This window comes from Dipodomys spectabilis, unplaced genomic scaffold, assembly GCF_019054845.1.
Source record: "Dipodomys spectabilis isolate Male_0828 unplaced genomic scaffold, ASM1905484v1 ptg000009l, whole genome shotgun sequence".
Taxonomy (NCBI): Eukaryota; Metazoa; Chordata; class Mammalia; order Rodentia; family Heteromyidae; genus Dipodomys; species Dipodomys spectabilis.
This window is the reverse complement of record NW_024870686.1, coordinates 8,968,494-8,983,603: the sequence shown is the minus strand read 5'-3', so window position 1 is coordinate 8,983,603 and position 15,110 is coordinate 8,968,494. Positions and strand designations below refer to the sequence as shown.

Sequence of the window (15,110 nt, the reverse complement as noted above, 5' to 3'; positions counted from 1 at the left end):
TGCAATGGTTACAGATATACATCTGTACTTTACATTATTAATATTTTTATCTCTATCAGCTAGGGAGTTATTTTTTTCTCATGATGCATGGTCCCAGGGGAGAAGGTAATGAGATATCCCCTCTTGAAGAGGAAATGACCTGGTTTTAAACAAGTTGGGAAAAGGTACAATGAGCAGCTATCTATGATAGAATCTCTCTATGGAAGGGAAATAAATCCTGGCCAATACCTAGAAGCATCTAGTGAAAAATCCTTCATGATGATGATCTCTTCTACACTAAAAAAAAAACTGTGTGGTAAGTTCATACTACATTAACATTTAGGAAAGCCTCTAGAAATCACTGAAGACATGTCAAGGGATATAACATGTTTTCAGGGATGACACAGAGTGTGGGAAAACCTGGTGGGATTATCACAGTCCAAAGCAGGACAGACTACTTCAACAACTGCCTTAACCCACCATTATCTCTTTCTATAATATATTCTGATTTTAGATTTAAGTTATTCTAGAGATACTGATGTTATCATCCAAAATGTACTGTATCACAAAAGCATTCTGCCCTGGCCCAGGTTTTTCTTGAATACATAAACTTGTTCTCTGCTGAGTGTTTTGGCTTTGCTTCCTTATGGTGCTGAGAACAGAGGCACACGCCACAATCATTAAAACAATGCAGGACGTTCTGTAATGTTAAATCAATGAGCCAACTACATTTTAAACAGGGTGTGCAGGAAGTTTTGGAAGGTCATATTTAAAGGACACTTAAATCAAGTAAGTAGAAATAGAGTCAAGTTGTCAAGAGTTCAAGTAGAACTATAACAAAGTATTTGGAAGTTTGCCTCTTTTATTTTTTTTACTAAGAGGGAGATAATCAGTATTCATCCTTTAACCTTTCCTTAATGATTTAACTACCAAGAATCCCTTTTAAGAACTTGATCACCCTTTGACCTTATGTTTTAGAAGATCTTAATTTATTTATTAAAAATGTTACATGGTTGCCAACAAGAACATATCCCTAGCATGAGATAACCAGCTACCAAATGGATATAAAAATTATACCCAAAGGAAAAAGACGACCATTTTAGTTATCCTTTGCTAACTAAGTAAAATATGATTTAGAAGTCTGATGCAGAACTGCGAGTATTCTGCACCATTACCAACTTCAGTGCTTCTGGAATATTCAAGATGTGACCGGTGAGCCACCGCTCTTTGACATTCCACCAATGACATTAAGAGGACAGTAGTAGTTTATATGCAGCCAGCACTGAGTAATTCTGGATAAACTAATTAATATTTAATCTTTTAAAACTCTCCTACTGGCATCTTTTAGCCCTTTTCCCTGACCTGAAACACAGTTAGAGACTTATCATGAAAGCTAAATGGCTATTTCCCATTACACAAAGTTTCATATTCAATTTGGGAGTTGGCTGCTCTAAGAAAGATACTCCTCCATCATCTGATATCACTTAGTACACAGAGCAAGGGCAGAGGAAGAAACAAACAAATCTTAGCCTATCTAATAGAAGAATGGGGTAAAGGTCAAAGTGATTGCCTAAAGTAAGGAATAAGATGATATGCCAGACTTCAATTACTCATATTAGCCATCTTTCTCTTTGAAATGTCACTTCTATTATCATTGAGAGATTATGAAAGACTTTCTAAATTCTTGCAGGGAAATCAAATTGTATATTGTGTCTCTTACTTCTATGTAGAAATGTACCCTGGAGATTGTCCAGCACCCAGTCACACCTTCTGACTCCCAGATCAGGGCTCTGTCCACCATCATCACACTGTCAAACATGCAATTAAGTATTCTTTAATATTGTTATAAGTTGAATTATGCATTCCCCCTTTATAAGAAGGAAAGAGCCATGTAAAGACAGAGGCAGCCTTGAGCATTGTCACCGTCAGCCAATGAATGCAAAGACTCAGCAGTGACCACCGGAAGGTAGAAAGATCTACTCAGCCTCAGAAGAAGCACTTTCCTGGCTGACATCTTGACCTTGGACTTCTGGCCTCTAGCACCCTAAGAGAATAGATTTGTGTTATTTTAAGCCGTTCAGTTTTAGGCATGTAGCTTTCTCTATCCTGCCATTAAAGAGCTTCCTCTTGGGAGAGAATATCCTTGGCATGATCTCAAGTTCCACTAGGTCACCCTTTTTCCTCCATGAGTCTCAAACTTTTGTACATGATACTCCTTGCTCTTCACAGGAGATGTCCAGAGTCAACCCAGAAATACCAAGGTTACCAGAATAGATGCAGACTGAGCAACATACTTCAGAAAGGAGGAAACATAAAAATCACCTTCTCACCATAATGCTAAACAACAACAACACAGTTTCTTCTAAGAGATGGTCTATAAGTATTTCCTGCTAGTCTACAAAACAAATATTTCTTGGCTAAGACCAAGAAAACATCTTCTACTTGTGCTTTGCAGAAATATAGGCCATGAAATATTCTTTAAAAGAGTAATTTGGTACGCTGATAAGGTTAGGAAGCAATAGCAATCTCTTTTGCTGGGACATCTACTACATTCAATCGTCCATTGCCTTCTCTCAGAAATATTGACACTAAAATATACCTAAGTACAGTCAGTTGATTTTATATTTCCTCAAACTACTTGATATAGCTGTTAATCTTTCTTTTTCTAGTGATTTATTGGAGATAAGAGTCTCATGGAGTTTCCTGCCTGGGCTGGCTTTGAACCATGATCCTCAGATTTCAGCCTCTTGAGTAACTAGGATTACAGGCATGAGCCACCGGTGCCTGGCTAAACTCTTTTTCTTATAGCAATCATTCATTCCTAGGAATATAGCTTGAGAAACAATGAGCTGTGCTATTCCTGTGTATTACCAAGTACACTCTAGCTGATTGCTATATGAGAAATTATGAACTATTTGCAGTGTAAGGTTGACTAACCCAAAAGTATACATCCATGAAAGAGATATGGAGAGACTTCCTGACCCACTGAGCACAAGGCATAAGGCCTCTGGCATAGAGAACTCTTTAAGAAAAGGAATGGTTACCAAGTAAGGTTGCACTTCAGGCCTTAAATTGGTCCAGGCAAATTAAAGTCTCTGATGCTTCATGTGCCTTTGCTTCATAATTGCCTACATAAAAATAAAAAAAGAAACTCTAAGAATGCCATTAAACAGGATAGAACTCAGTTTCTCTCCCAAGCAATAAGACAATAGGCATACACTCTGGAAATGATCTTGTGGTTATGTTGCATGAGGTTCCTTCTCAGTCATTTCTCTGTCATCCATAGGGGTCTTCTGCCTTGTCCAGGCAGCAGAAGAGCTAGAAGAATGACCATAAGCCAGTTTAGAGTTGCTTACTTTCTATTGGGCCAGTATTTAGTCACATTGGCTGTCTTTAGCTCCTGGGGAACTTGAGAAAGGCAGGCTATTCCAGATAGTCAGGTGACTCAGCTAACTGTCAAGGGTTTCATTATCGTAAAAGAGGAAAAATAGTTTTAGTACAGCTAGCACTTTCTGCCAACCTCTCTCTCTCTGTCTTTTGCGACTCTCTCTTGGTCTCTTGTGTCTCACTCTGTTACTTTCTCTCTCACCTTCCCTTTCCCTTTTACTCTTCTCAGTCTCTCAATTTTAAATGTACAAACTCAGAGCTTTATTACCTAGTATTAATAGCTGATGCGCAGTAATGCAGATGTCTTTAAGGTATCAGAGTAGCTTATGTTAGAGGTGCTTTGAGAAAATTAAAAAATTTTTAGAAAAAAAAGCAACATTAGAATATTTGGGTCGCAAGGGCTCCCGTATTCTTTGTAAGGAAGTGATACATTGAATTTCTTTCCCTGTGCCGTCCCAGAAGACAAGACTAAGAGTAATGTGAGGGCGATGCCAAGAGAGATCTGAGCAGATGTGGGAAGGTTGGAAAAAACTGCCAACTACCCAGCCTTCCCCACCCCTGGAAAACAAGAGAACTCCAGGTGAGGGGGTGGGCTGGGGACTGGCTCTACCTGCCTCAAAGCACCTTCAGGGTTTGGTTTCTTTCCAAGAAAGGAAATGAGGAAAGTAAACACTTTATTGGAAGAAGAATTTGAAAAAGAAAATCTGTACTTGGATTGTTTGGGAGAGAGAAACAAAGTAGAGGATGGTTTGAGAAATGTGAGCAAGTTGGTTTGTGACTATCAGTTCCACACATTCCTCTTAATAGCCGGATCTTTCTACTCCAAGGCTTGTCAACACTTCAGCCAGCAGTGGAAGTTTCCAAGGAACCATCTTTGGTGTTTGGTACACTTGTTCAGGGCCAACTGTGTGCCCTTGCAGCCTGCTGGTTTTGGAATCCTTCTTACAGAAGTGCACTCCTAGAACAAAGGGGCCCTGTTTCTCCCTTCCATGTTCTGACAGAAACTCTGCCTGTGGAGATTCTGTGGAGTCCATGGGAGACCAAGGTCTTGTTTTCTTTGTTTTGTATGAGTGTGTGTGCCAATCCTGGGTCTTGAACTCGGAGCTTGGGTGGTGTCCCTTAGCTTCTTTTTTTTTTTTTCTTCTTGCCAGTCCTGGAGCTTGAACTCTGGCTCTGAGCACCGTCTCTGAGCTGCTTTTGCTCAAGGCTATACCATTTGACCCACACAAGCCACGCTTGAGCCACTGGCATTGGCAATTTCCATTTATTTATTTATTTATTCATTCATTCATTTACATGTGCTCATACTGGAGCTTGAACTCAAGGCCTGGGCTCTGTCTCTTCATTTTTTCACTTAAGGCTAGTGTTCTATCACTTGAGTCACAGCTCCACTTCTGGCTTTTTGGTGGTAAATTTAAAGATTAAACATCGATCCTCAGATCTCAGCCTCCAGAGTATCTAGGATTACAGGTGTGAGCTACTGGCTTGTTTATTGTGGTGTTGAAGATCAAACTGAACCTAGTGCTGGATAAGTACTAGGTTCTGAGCAACATCCTCTCAGTCTTTTGTCATTTAGCTTAGTTTAGAAAATATGTGGTTGAAAGTAACACTCACTTACAAAAGGGGTCTGTTCAGCCCACCGAGTTGTTTACTCATTACTCCAAATTGCATGAGGCATTAACCTGCTCTGGTAAAGCAAAAAGCACAGGATATAATCACTAAAAAACCATTTTTAACATCAATTATCAGCTACATTTCCAGAGTCTACAAGTTTGAATCTGTTAAACTGTCTTAATAAGAGGGGTACAATAATAGAAAAACCAGATTACATCCAAAGAAATTAATTTTAATAAGATGGAAAAAATATTGGCAAAGTTTGAACTTCTGTTAAAGCCTAAGCAAACATTAGAATAAATAATTAATAAGTTTTAATACTTTATTAAGGTACCGATTTTAAAAATATATTCAATATGTACAAAAATATAAACAAAAAATAAACCAATATAATTTCATATTCAGAAATATTAGTAACGCAGTGTACTACAATATTAATTAGTTACTTTATATGATGCCCTATTTTAGGTAAGTAGTGTTTAGTGACTTAGTACACTATGAACTGATAGCACATTCAAGCCTATTTTGGCACATTTGAATCTTTTCTATCAACCAGATAGATGATGATACATACATTGTGTAAGATACCTGGATGAGGAAGGAAGGGACACAAAACTAGCCAGGTATTGTTGCCACAGTGAGAGAATAATCTAGAGAGAGGAGACAACTCAAGCCCACAAATATATATACACGTATATAACATATATATTATAAATCACTGTTTCTTGCAGCCCGTACTAAAATATGCCTCTAAGAAGTCACTGTAAACCCCTTTTCTGCTGTCCTACACGTGCCTAGAATTATACCATATAATTTATATGATGTCCACTAACATGACATGAAACTTCTAATACGGCATATGAGGAAACTGAGGGAAAGTAAAGGGTAAGTCAAGGTCAAAGTCAGAGCTAAAAAGCTAGAATCCAGGTTTCAGACTCCACTAAATCCTTTCTCTTTGCACTATAAGACACACTTTGAACTGGGTATAGCATCCTATAATTCCTCAGGAGATGGATATCAATTCATGGCCAGTTTCGACTAACTTAGAACAAGATCCTCTCTGAAGAACAAACTAAAAGCCAAAGGCCAGCAAAAAAGCTCAAATGGTAAAGTGCTTGCCTACCAAGTGCAAGATCCTGAGTTCGATCCCCAGTATGGTTAAAAGAAAAATAAAAGACACTTTGTATACATTATGATGGCTTAGGTTTTATTTTCTGCTTCAGATAATTACAGTCTTACAGAGTTAATATATAAGCTGGAACTGCCAGGTTATGTGAGTTTATGATAGCATAGTCAGGGGCTATAAAATCACCAAAGACCTGGTGATAGCAAAGTCTAGAGACAGTTTAAGGTCATGAAAAGCTATGTAATTTGGTGACAGCATGGGGACCACAGTGAGAGGCAACCAAGAGAAGAGAAGGTCAATGGGAGTCAGGCAGAAAGGGTAGAGATGACAATTCATGTACTTTTACAATTGTAGGAGGGCACAGGGTGAAATCATCGCTCTGTGGACAGGTTTCTTCTGTAAAATAGAGATGGTTATCATCTAGCACTGTCTAAATATGTACACATGTTTCTCTGTCATGGAAACTTCAGCTCTCTTCCTACTTTCTAACTCCTCTACCCTTGTCCAAAGAAGAATAAGTGGTTTTCTGGTTGGTGAGAGCATGAGGCTGTCCAGTGGGCTGTACCTTACCTGTGATCAGAATTTCTGTGTGGTGAAACAGTGAATGGCTCTCGTGTTGATTACTTTGCCCATGAGGGAAGCTATTGAGTTTGAGTTGGGCTTGAAGAAGAAAAAGATACAAATAGTTTCTTCTCTACTTAGTTTCCCAAGGAAGTAAAGGAGCTTTGGTGAGGCTCACTGTTTTGCTGTAAGATCTTCTTATATCCTCTCTGATGCATTATAGAACATAAGGGGACTTCCTGATAATTTCATAGACTTTAGCTCCCTTCCTTACACCTTATTTCCATAACTTTTGCCTTGCTGAAAGTCTTGTATTGGGGAAAATTGAGTCCTTCCACAATTGTAAATAAAACAATATCCTATTTTCCCAACTGACTGTTGTACTTTATGTATTCTGTGTACTTCATGTGTTCCCTTGGTTATAATCTCCAAAGAAGAGGGAGAAGGGAATAAATAGGGGTGAAGAAGGAAAGACACAGGATTAAGAAGAAACACCAGAAAGGAAAGCAGTAGCATGAAGGGAAAAGGAAGCAGTAGGGCAGGATGCCCACTCACTAGTTTAGGAAAGACAGATTTCTAAGTGGTTGATGTCTGCAGGGATTCGAAGGGAGAGAAGGGGAAGAATGGCAAAGCTTCCTGGTTCCATTATTATTTTTGTTGTTGTCATTCCACGCCCAAGCAGGAGAAAATTTTGAATGTTCAATTTAATCCTAGAAACGATTCCTGAATCCTTTCTGCTCTTGATATTGTGGGAATAAGAGTTGGGCTTGAAGAAGAAAGAGATAAATTAGCTTCTCTCTAGTAAGTTTCCCCGACAACTAAAGTACAGAATACTTTTCGATGGAAGTTTAGTAGAGTAATTCACTTCTTCAAATTTACTGCAAACTCTACAAAATATCAAATGACAAATTGACTCATAAGAGCTCTTAAAAGTGAGAACTGGGTGTCTTCCAAGGGGTTATATAAGACAATAGCATTTATAAAAATAAGCTTCTTTTGTAGTGTTTCTTGATTCTAGAAGCTTTGGTACCCTTCTCACCTCTGATAGCTTAAAAAAAAAACCTTGCAGAGATACTAAAAAGCCAACAAATGCCTATTTAAGCAAAAGCAGTTCCTTCCTAAAGCCCATGATCCAATAGAGACCTGCTCTTTTCAAATCTTCTTGTAGATAACAAAAAGCAAACGTTTAAAATAATTATAAACAAAAGAACATGTAAGAGATTTCCAGAAGCACACACTTTTAAAAATAGATCTGAGAAAACAGTATTCTGTTTGTTAGATTTATTTCCATCTAAGAACATAATTCTTTAAACCAGCATGAGCCTGGTAATGCTTTTGTAATGTTCTTTCTCACTGCTCAATAGCAACTTTGCTGCCTTCTGCCTGTATTTTATTATGCTTCTGGATGAATATTGTGTGTGTGTGTGTGTGTGTGTGTGTGTGAGTGTGTGTGTGTGAGTGTGTATACCATCCTGGGCCTTGAACTCAGGACCTGGGTGCTCTCTGTGAGCTTTCTTGTCCATGGTCAGCCTCTGCTACTTGAGCTACAGCTTTATCTCTGATTTTCTATAGTTTATTTTTATTTTTTTTTTTTATTTTTTGGGTCCGGTCGTGGGACTTGAACTCTGGGCCTGGGCGCTGTCCCTCAGCTCTTCAGCTCAAGGCTAGCGCTCTACCACTTGAGCCACTGCGCCACTTCCGGCTTTTTACTTTTTGCTTATGTGGTGCTGAGGAATCGAACCCAGGGCCTCATGCATGCAAGGCAAGCGCTCTACCACTGAGCCACCTTCTCAGCCCCTTTCTATAGTTTATTGGAGATAAGAATATTAGGAGCTTTTCCTTCTCCGGGCTGGTTTCAAACCAAGGCTTCAGATCTCACCTCTTGAGTGGCTAAGATTATAGGCAGGAGCCACTGGAGCCAAGCTTAAGTTTTCTTCTTTATTACAGAAAATATCTCTAAACTTCTACAGGAATGTCATTCACGTATTTTTGTTGATTTGAATGATTTTCTTATGGAAATTGAAAGACTGACTAGCAATTTTCCAAACATCTCCATGTTCTGTTGGCTGTCGCCCAGTCAAGTCTTCAAGAAAAAATTAAAACTCAAGAGCTAAGGGATTATGAGTGGGAATTTACTATAGACAAAAAGATACAAAGAAAATTCTACTGCTGAGTTTTTGACAGTGGGCTCCAGAATATACTGCACTCATTTATTTCCCATCCTTGACTCTTCTTAGAAGTAAGGCTCCTAAAAATAATAATGAAAAATAATGAACAAACTCTAAACGCTTAATGAAATGACCCTAACTTACACATATGGGCGAGCAAACAATAAATACACAGAGAAAGGGACTAAGTGAGTTGTAATGGAATCCAATAGATCATATAAATTTTACAAAGTATTCCTTTATTGGCTTCCATGGCAGAGATAATTGGGAGCATTTTAGCATTTGTTAAAGGAAGAGAGTAGCCAGTTGTGTTCCTTTCCATACCAGGAACAAGTCCAGAGTGAATTTTCTGTGGATTTTCCTGGGTACCAACTCATGGTGCTTAGGACACTGTAGCCTTGTTTCTTACAGGGAAGAAAGAGGGCACAAAACTGGAGAAGACCCACGTCTGCTGCCATGAAAACCCACCTGTGGTTCAGAGAGTGTGTCTACCCTGACCAGGTCAGACTCTGCTGAACTCTGATTATGCCTTTAGAAAATAGGATAGAAGGCTGAGAGATTTAGGTTACAGTTTGCCTGGCTGCCTTCCAAGGTACCATGCCCAGCTTCGTGAGCAAGTAAAGGTGCCAAATGTTTTCCAGCTGCCTTAGGAAAATATGTCTTTATTTTGCTTCTCACTAGGCCACCTCTTATTTTGGTAGGGGGGAGGGAAAGGCAGCTACCAAGCAGTTTCATCATCCTTGAAGTCTGAACTGAGCCTTCTCCTAGTCTACCCAGCTCACTCATACCAGCTGATTGTCACTGCCCCTGATTAGAAGGAAATAGCACACTGCTTAACCTGGTATTTAGCCCACTCTCATCTGTGTATTTAAGCCTATAATTTCACTTCCATCTTTATGGACTCCTTCATTAGTGAAGGAGTCTTCCTGGAGATTATATTTCATGTCTTGTGCTTCAATCCCCCTACAAGTTGGATTTTTCTATTATTGGCCTAGATTTCTTTACTTTCCATAATCCTTATCCTGCTAATTTTGTTACGAGTGGGCTTGAATTGTATCCAGTTCTTGTCTAGAGTCACAATGAAAGATGTGATCTAAGAAACAAACATGTGCAGCAAAGCAGTGAAGTTTGTTCAAAGGAAAAGTCAATGTCAAGGGAAACAGAGGGCTCCAGACAAGCAGCTCAAAGCGCTCCCATCCAGGGTTATTTTCTAGGGATGGTTTTGAGGCCATCCCCTATGAGAAGTAACTAAGCTAATTAGGGCTTGAATGACAGGTATGGTTATGTAGCAAGCTATATTATATGTGTGCTGAATGCTCATCCCCAGATGTTTAAGTGGAAACATGAGATACAAGTCATCTACTTGAGCTGTTCAGTGGAGGAGTGACACTTCAAATTACTTGAGCACGCAAGCAAGACTGTGCATGCCTTGAGGACTGTTTAAAGCCAGTCATTTGTATTTTTAAAGATTTTTTTAAATTTTAATTTTATTGTCAAGGTGATGTACAAAGGGGTTACAGCTACATACATAAGGTAGTGAGCACATTGCTTGTCCCTTTCTATGCAAGATGCAGGGTGACTACACAAACTGCCAGACCATCCTCTAAATCTCCCAGTATGGGGTATTTCTGGGTAAACTGGGGAGTGGTTCCAGTCTATACCTGTCCTGTTGTCCTAGTTTCTGATCACATCTTCCCTGTCTGCCCCAGTTCCCTCTATCAGTTCCAACTGCCCACTGCTTAGTTTTTGCATAAATCGCTAGCTGATCCATCTTTAGTTTGCTGGGTATCAGGGACTTTTTCCTTTGTATATCACCTATGTTTCTTTGGAGGACTAGCAGTTTTTAAGAGCTCTCTTGTTGGCTCCTATCTCTGGGTACCATTCCCCCTCCCCCAAATAGCTGATTCTTAACTTGATTGCTTATTCTAAAATCTGGCCTCATCCTGACCCTGAGGATCTAATTGACTCTTTAATCGTTTATTTTTCCACTCTGGCTCATTTCACTGCCATCTAAACTCTGGTTCAAGAAGATTAAATCTGACAACTGAAAAGAAAGCTTAAAAACTCATTAATTGGCTTTCTCTTTGCAACTGTGTGGCCTTTTGTCTGCCTCTTCTAAAATTAATATTGCTTCTCATGAATTTAATGTGCTATATATATACATGTGTTTATGTTTGATGTTCATAAATCTTACAGCACTTACTATTTTTACATGACACTGGGAGATAAATCTTGAGATCTTTCTAATAACTGGTAAATTATTAGCTGACAACTGAGCTCTGCGTAGAATTCTGATTCTTTAATTTGCTAATAGCCTATCATAAGAACATAGGATTTGAACTTGAGCATAACAGGATTAATTCATCTGGGAACTCTGCTATGAATAGTTCCCGCAAACAGCATCCAGCAAGAACACGAAACTGTCCTTAATCAGCTTTAAAAATAACAATATCCCAGAGTGCTAGCAGCAACTTGTGCCCCTATTACTCATACATTTGTCCAGGTTTTTTATGAGTCTATTTGTGTTTCCTAAGAGAACCACTTCAACTGTGCTCTATTTGTGAAAAAAAAACACACACACACACACAGAGAGAAATAGGTACAGAGAGTGATAGAACAAGAGGAAATTATATTCTTTCTGCTAACAAAATGAAATAAAGGTATGTTTTGAGGTGGAAAAGCAGATGTAAATCTAATTTTGAAACATCTGTTATTTGCTTGGTATCTTTTGTGTGGCATGATGCAAAGGAAACAGACTTCAAACTCAGACATATCTACGTATAAGTTGCAGCTCTGTATTGTCTTCAAGCCCACTCTAAACTTCAGCTTCTTCATGTATAAAAAAATCATTCTAAAGGCTTATTGTTAGAATTGAAAGTAATAGGAGATCATGTGGTACTTAGTAGATGATAAGTCTATGGAGGAAGTAACAATAGTAATGATAGTTTAGTCTATACCATTTGGAAATATTCTTTTAATTATAAAAAAGACATATGAGTTGTGGGTTGGTGGCTTATTATTAATCCTAGCTATTCAGGAGGATGATACCTGAGAATTACAGTTTGAAGCCATCCCGGGAAGAAAAGTCTGTGAAACTTATCTCCAGTTAACCAGCAAAAGGCCAGACATGGAGGTTTGGCTCAAGTGGTAGAGTACTAGCTTTGAGTGGAAATGCTGAGAGTATGAGACTCTGAGTTCAAGCCCTGGTACTGGCATGTGCACACACACACACACACACACACACACACACACACCAAACTTGTCAGGAAGGAGGGAACTAAAGTAACACATGTTTCGTTTAGTCTTGGTAATATATAAGCAGCTCTATGCCAAGGCTCATAGTCTCCACCTGAGGTATCTAATGGTATAGCCATGTTGTCACTTATATTTAAAATAGCAAATTAAAAATTCAATTCCTCACTTGCATTTAACCACAGAGTCAATGCTCAAAAGCCACATGTGGTCAAGGGCTACATTGAATATAGCATATAGAGAATATTTTCATCATTGCTAAATTTGTGTTGAAAAATGTTTGGACTAGTCCCAGAGCCTCTGTGGGCTTTGCTGATACTGTCACAAAGCACCTACCTAAGGTTAGGAGATCCTCAACAGGGCTTGGAGATAAACATTTCCTATGCCTGATCCCTTCCCCTACCATGTCAATCAGTCTCTCTGCTCTTGTACCCTTATTTCACAAAGCAGTAAGGTATAGATCCATTTTTATGTCTTACTTCATGATATCTGTTCATTAAGTGCAGTTCTGATCTTCACCCATCTGATGCAGATGCAATGAGGCACATCTATAACCCCAGGTATTTTGAAGATGGAGAAAGATTATTGTTGGAAACCAGCCTGGGTAGAAGAGAGGGTCACAGTACATGCCTGTAACCCAGCTATGTTGGGAGACATAGGTAGAAGGATCATAGTCCAAAGTTAACAGCAAACAAGAAATGCAAGACCTTACCTGAAAAGTAACATAGATGCTAAAAGAGCTAGAGGCATGGCTCCAGTAGTACAGCAAACAAGGCCCTAAGTTCAACCTCAGTGCCTAAAAGAAAAAAATGATAAATAGGAAGGAAGGAAAGGAAAACTATTTTAACTGTTGGAAGAATAATATAAAACTTTCTGCAGGAATAATTGAGGTTTCAAATAAAAATGTCCGAAAGTCTCTTGCTATAGAATTTCAGGAGGAAAATCCCTGGTACCAGATTTCTGTAGTGTAGATTTTCTGTACTGTGTCATTTCAAAATGTGTATGTTAACCTAACCTCTTAGGTAACAGAATTAAAAAGTGCCCCTGTGAGGGCACACAGAAGGCCCATCATGAGGGTCAGGCTCTCACCAGATACCCAAGTCTGCCAGAGCCTTGATCTGGGACTTCTCAGTCTCTGAAAGTGTGAATAATAATTTCTATTGCTTGTAAACCACTCAGGCAGAGCAGTAAGGCACTTGCCCATAGGCATGAGGCCCTGAGTCTACTAGGTAGTTGAGTATTTCCCAGTTCCTTGTGACTCTGTTCTGGTTGTACCCAACTGGGTAGATTAGAACATGAACTATCTCTTAGAAGGATCATATTTTTAGAGATCAACAGATATGGCAATAGTGTATTAGCCTGGAAGTTTTAATTTTTTCAGAACATACTGTATGTCACATAAAACTAGTGTATCCCACACCATAGTGTGACCTATATAACAAAACTTCAAGTTCTGCTGTGAGGTTGACCATTTAGTCGTGTTTGATTCAAATGTGTCAAGGTGTTAACTGACTGGGAGCAGTACAGAGGTCAGAACTGCTTGCTCGGATCCTGTCAGGAAATTATTTTGCCTCACTGAAGTTGCTAAGCTTTCCATGTTCCTATTGCTGTAAGAGAGAAGATCTAATTTTGAGTGTGAGAGAGAAATGCAAGGTCGGTCACATAATAAAGAAAGGAGACATTTCCATTGTGTTGCAGACATTTAACTGGAATCCTTTGAGAGATGCAGACTCTTTAAATATAGCAGGCAAAGGCTGTAGCTAAAACAAGCACTTGGAGCGTGCATAACAAAAGAGATTTTTTTTTCTACATTCAAGGTGTTAAATGACAACCTTGTATAAAGTAGCCTAAGTCTAGAATCACACAGATAACACATTTAAAAAGAAATCAACATCCCGCGCACGTTGCTTGGCCTTCGGAGCCTTGTTCGTCCAGCGCGGCCCTTCGTATCGCCTCGCTTGTCGGTCGGAGGAGTCACTACCCCCACTGCAGCCTCCCTCCAAGAAATCCCAGACACCACCACCCCGCAGTCACCACCATGCCAAAGAATAAAGGTAAAGGAGGTAAAAATAGACGTAGAGGTAAGAATGAAAATGAATCTGAGAAAAGAGAGCTGGTCTTCAAGGAAGATGGACAAGAATACGCTCAGGTGATCAAAATGTTGGGAAATGGACGATTAGAAGCAATGTGTTTTGATGGTGTAAAGAGGTTATGTCATATTAGAGGGAAATTGAGAAAAAAGGTTTGGATAAATACCTCAGACATCATATTGGTTGGTCTCCGTGACTATCAGGATAACAAAGCCGATGTAATTTTAAAATACAATGCAGATGAAGCAAGAAGTCTGAAGGCATATGGCGAGCTACCGGAACATGCTAAAATCAATGAAACTGATACCTTTGGACCTGGGGATGATGATGAAATTCAGTTTGATGACATTGGGGACGATGATGAAGATATTGATGATATCTAGTTTGACTCAGCATCTTACATTCCAGTTTTTCTGATTTGTCCTGCAGTTTGAAATCCGGCAGTAACTCTTAAAGAAGATTCAAAACTTAATAGCATGATTGTAATTTGTTAAGGCAGATAGCCTTGTTACTAAGGTTCTTTAAAAACTGTTAACATTATGTTAAGACCACACTTAATTTAAAAGTTAAAAAAAAAAGCATTACTGCTTTTACTACTTTGATTACATCCAGTAAGTAAATTGATGTCTTGAATAAAAAAAAAAAAAAAAAAGAAATCAACATGATTTGGTGGTTTATCTAATGTGAAAATTCTTATCAGACTCAAATGAAAATTCTATAGTTGGGAGGAAAAGGTTATAATCCTATTGTATATTAAAGATGGAAAGCAATTAAATTAGTAAAATGTTATAATTAAATGTATAGGATCTATATATAATTAATATAATAGGATGTATATATACAATTAAATATATAGGATCTATAATGTGAATTTTTTGTTTTTCCAAATTACTTATTTCCTTAGAATCTTGTTAAAATTCATCTCTTATACAA

The 15,110-nt window shown here is 38.6% G+C and overlaps 1 protein-coding gene across 1 annotated transcript; it reads left to right on the top strand.

Moving 5' to 3' along the window:
• The first annotated feature begins 14,125 nt into the window (after positions 1-14,125).
• On the top strand, positions 14,126-14,740 carry LOC122126066 (eukaryotic translation initiation factor 1A, X-chromosomal). Its single transcript, XM_042700615.1, has one exon. The coding sequence runs from the start codon at positions 14,126-14,128 to the stop codon at positions 14,558-14,560; it is 435 nt and encodes a 144-aa protein (XP_042556549.1). The 3' UTR covers positions 14,561-14,740.
• Positions 14,741-15,110: the final 370 nt, after the last annotated feature.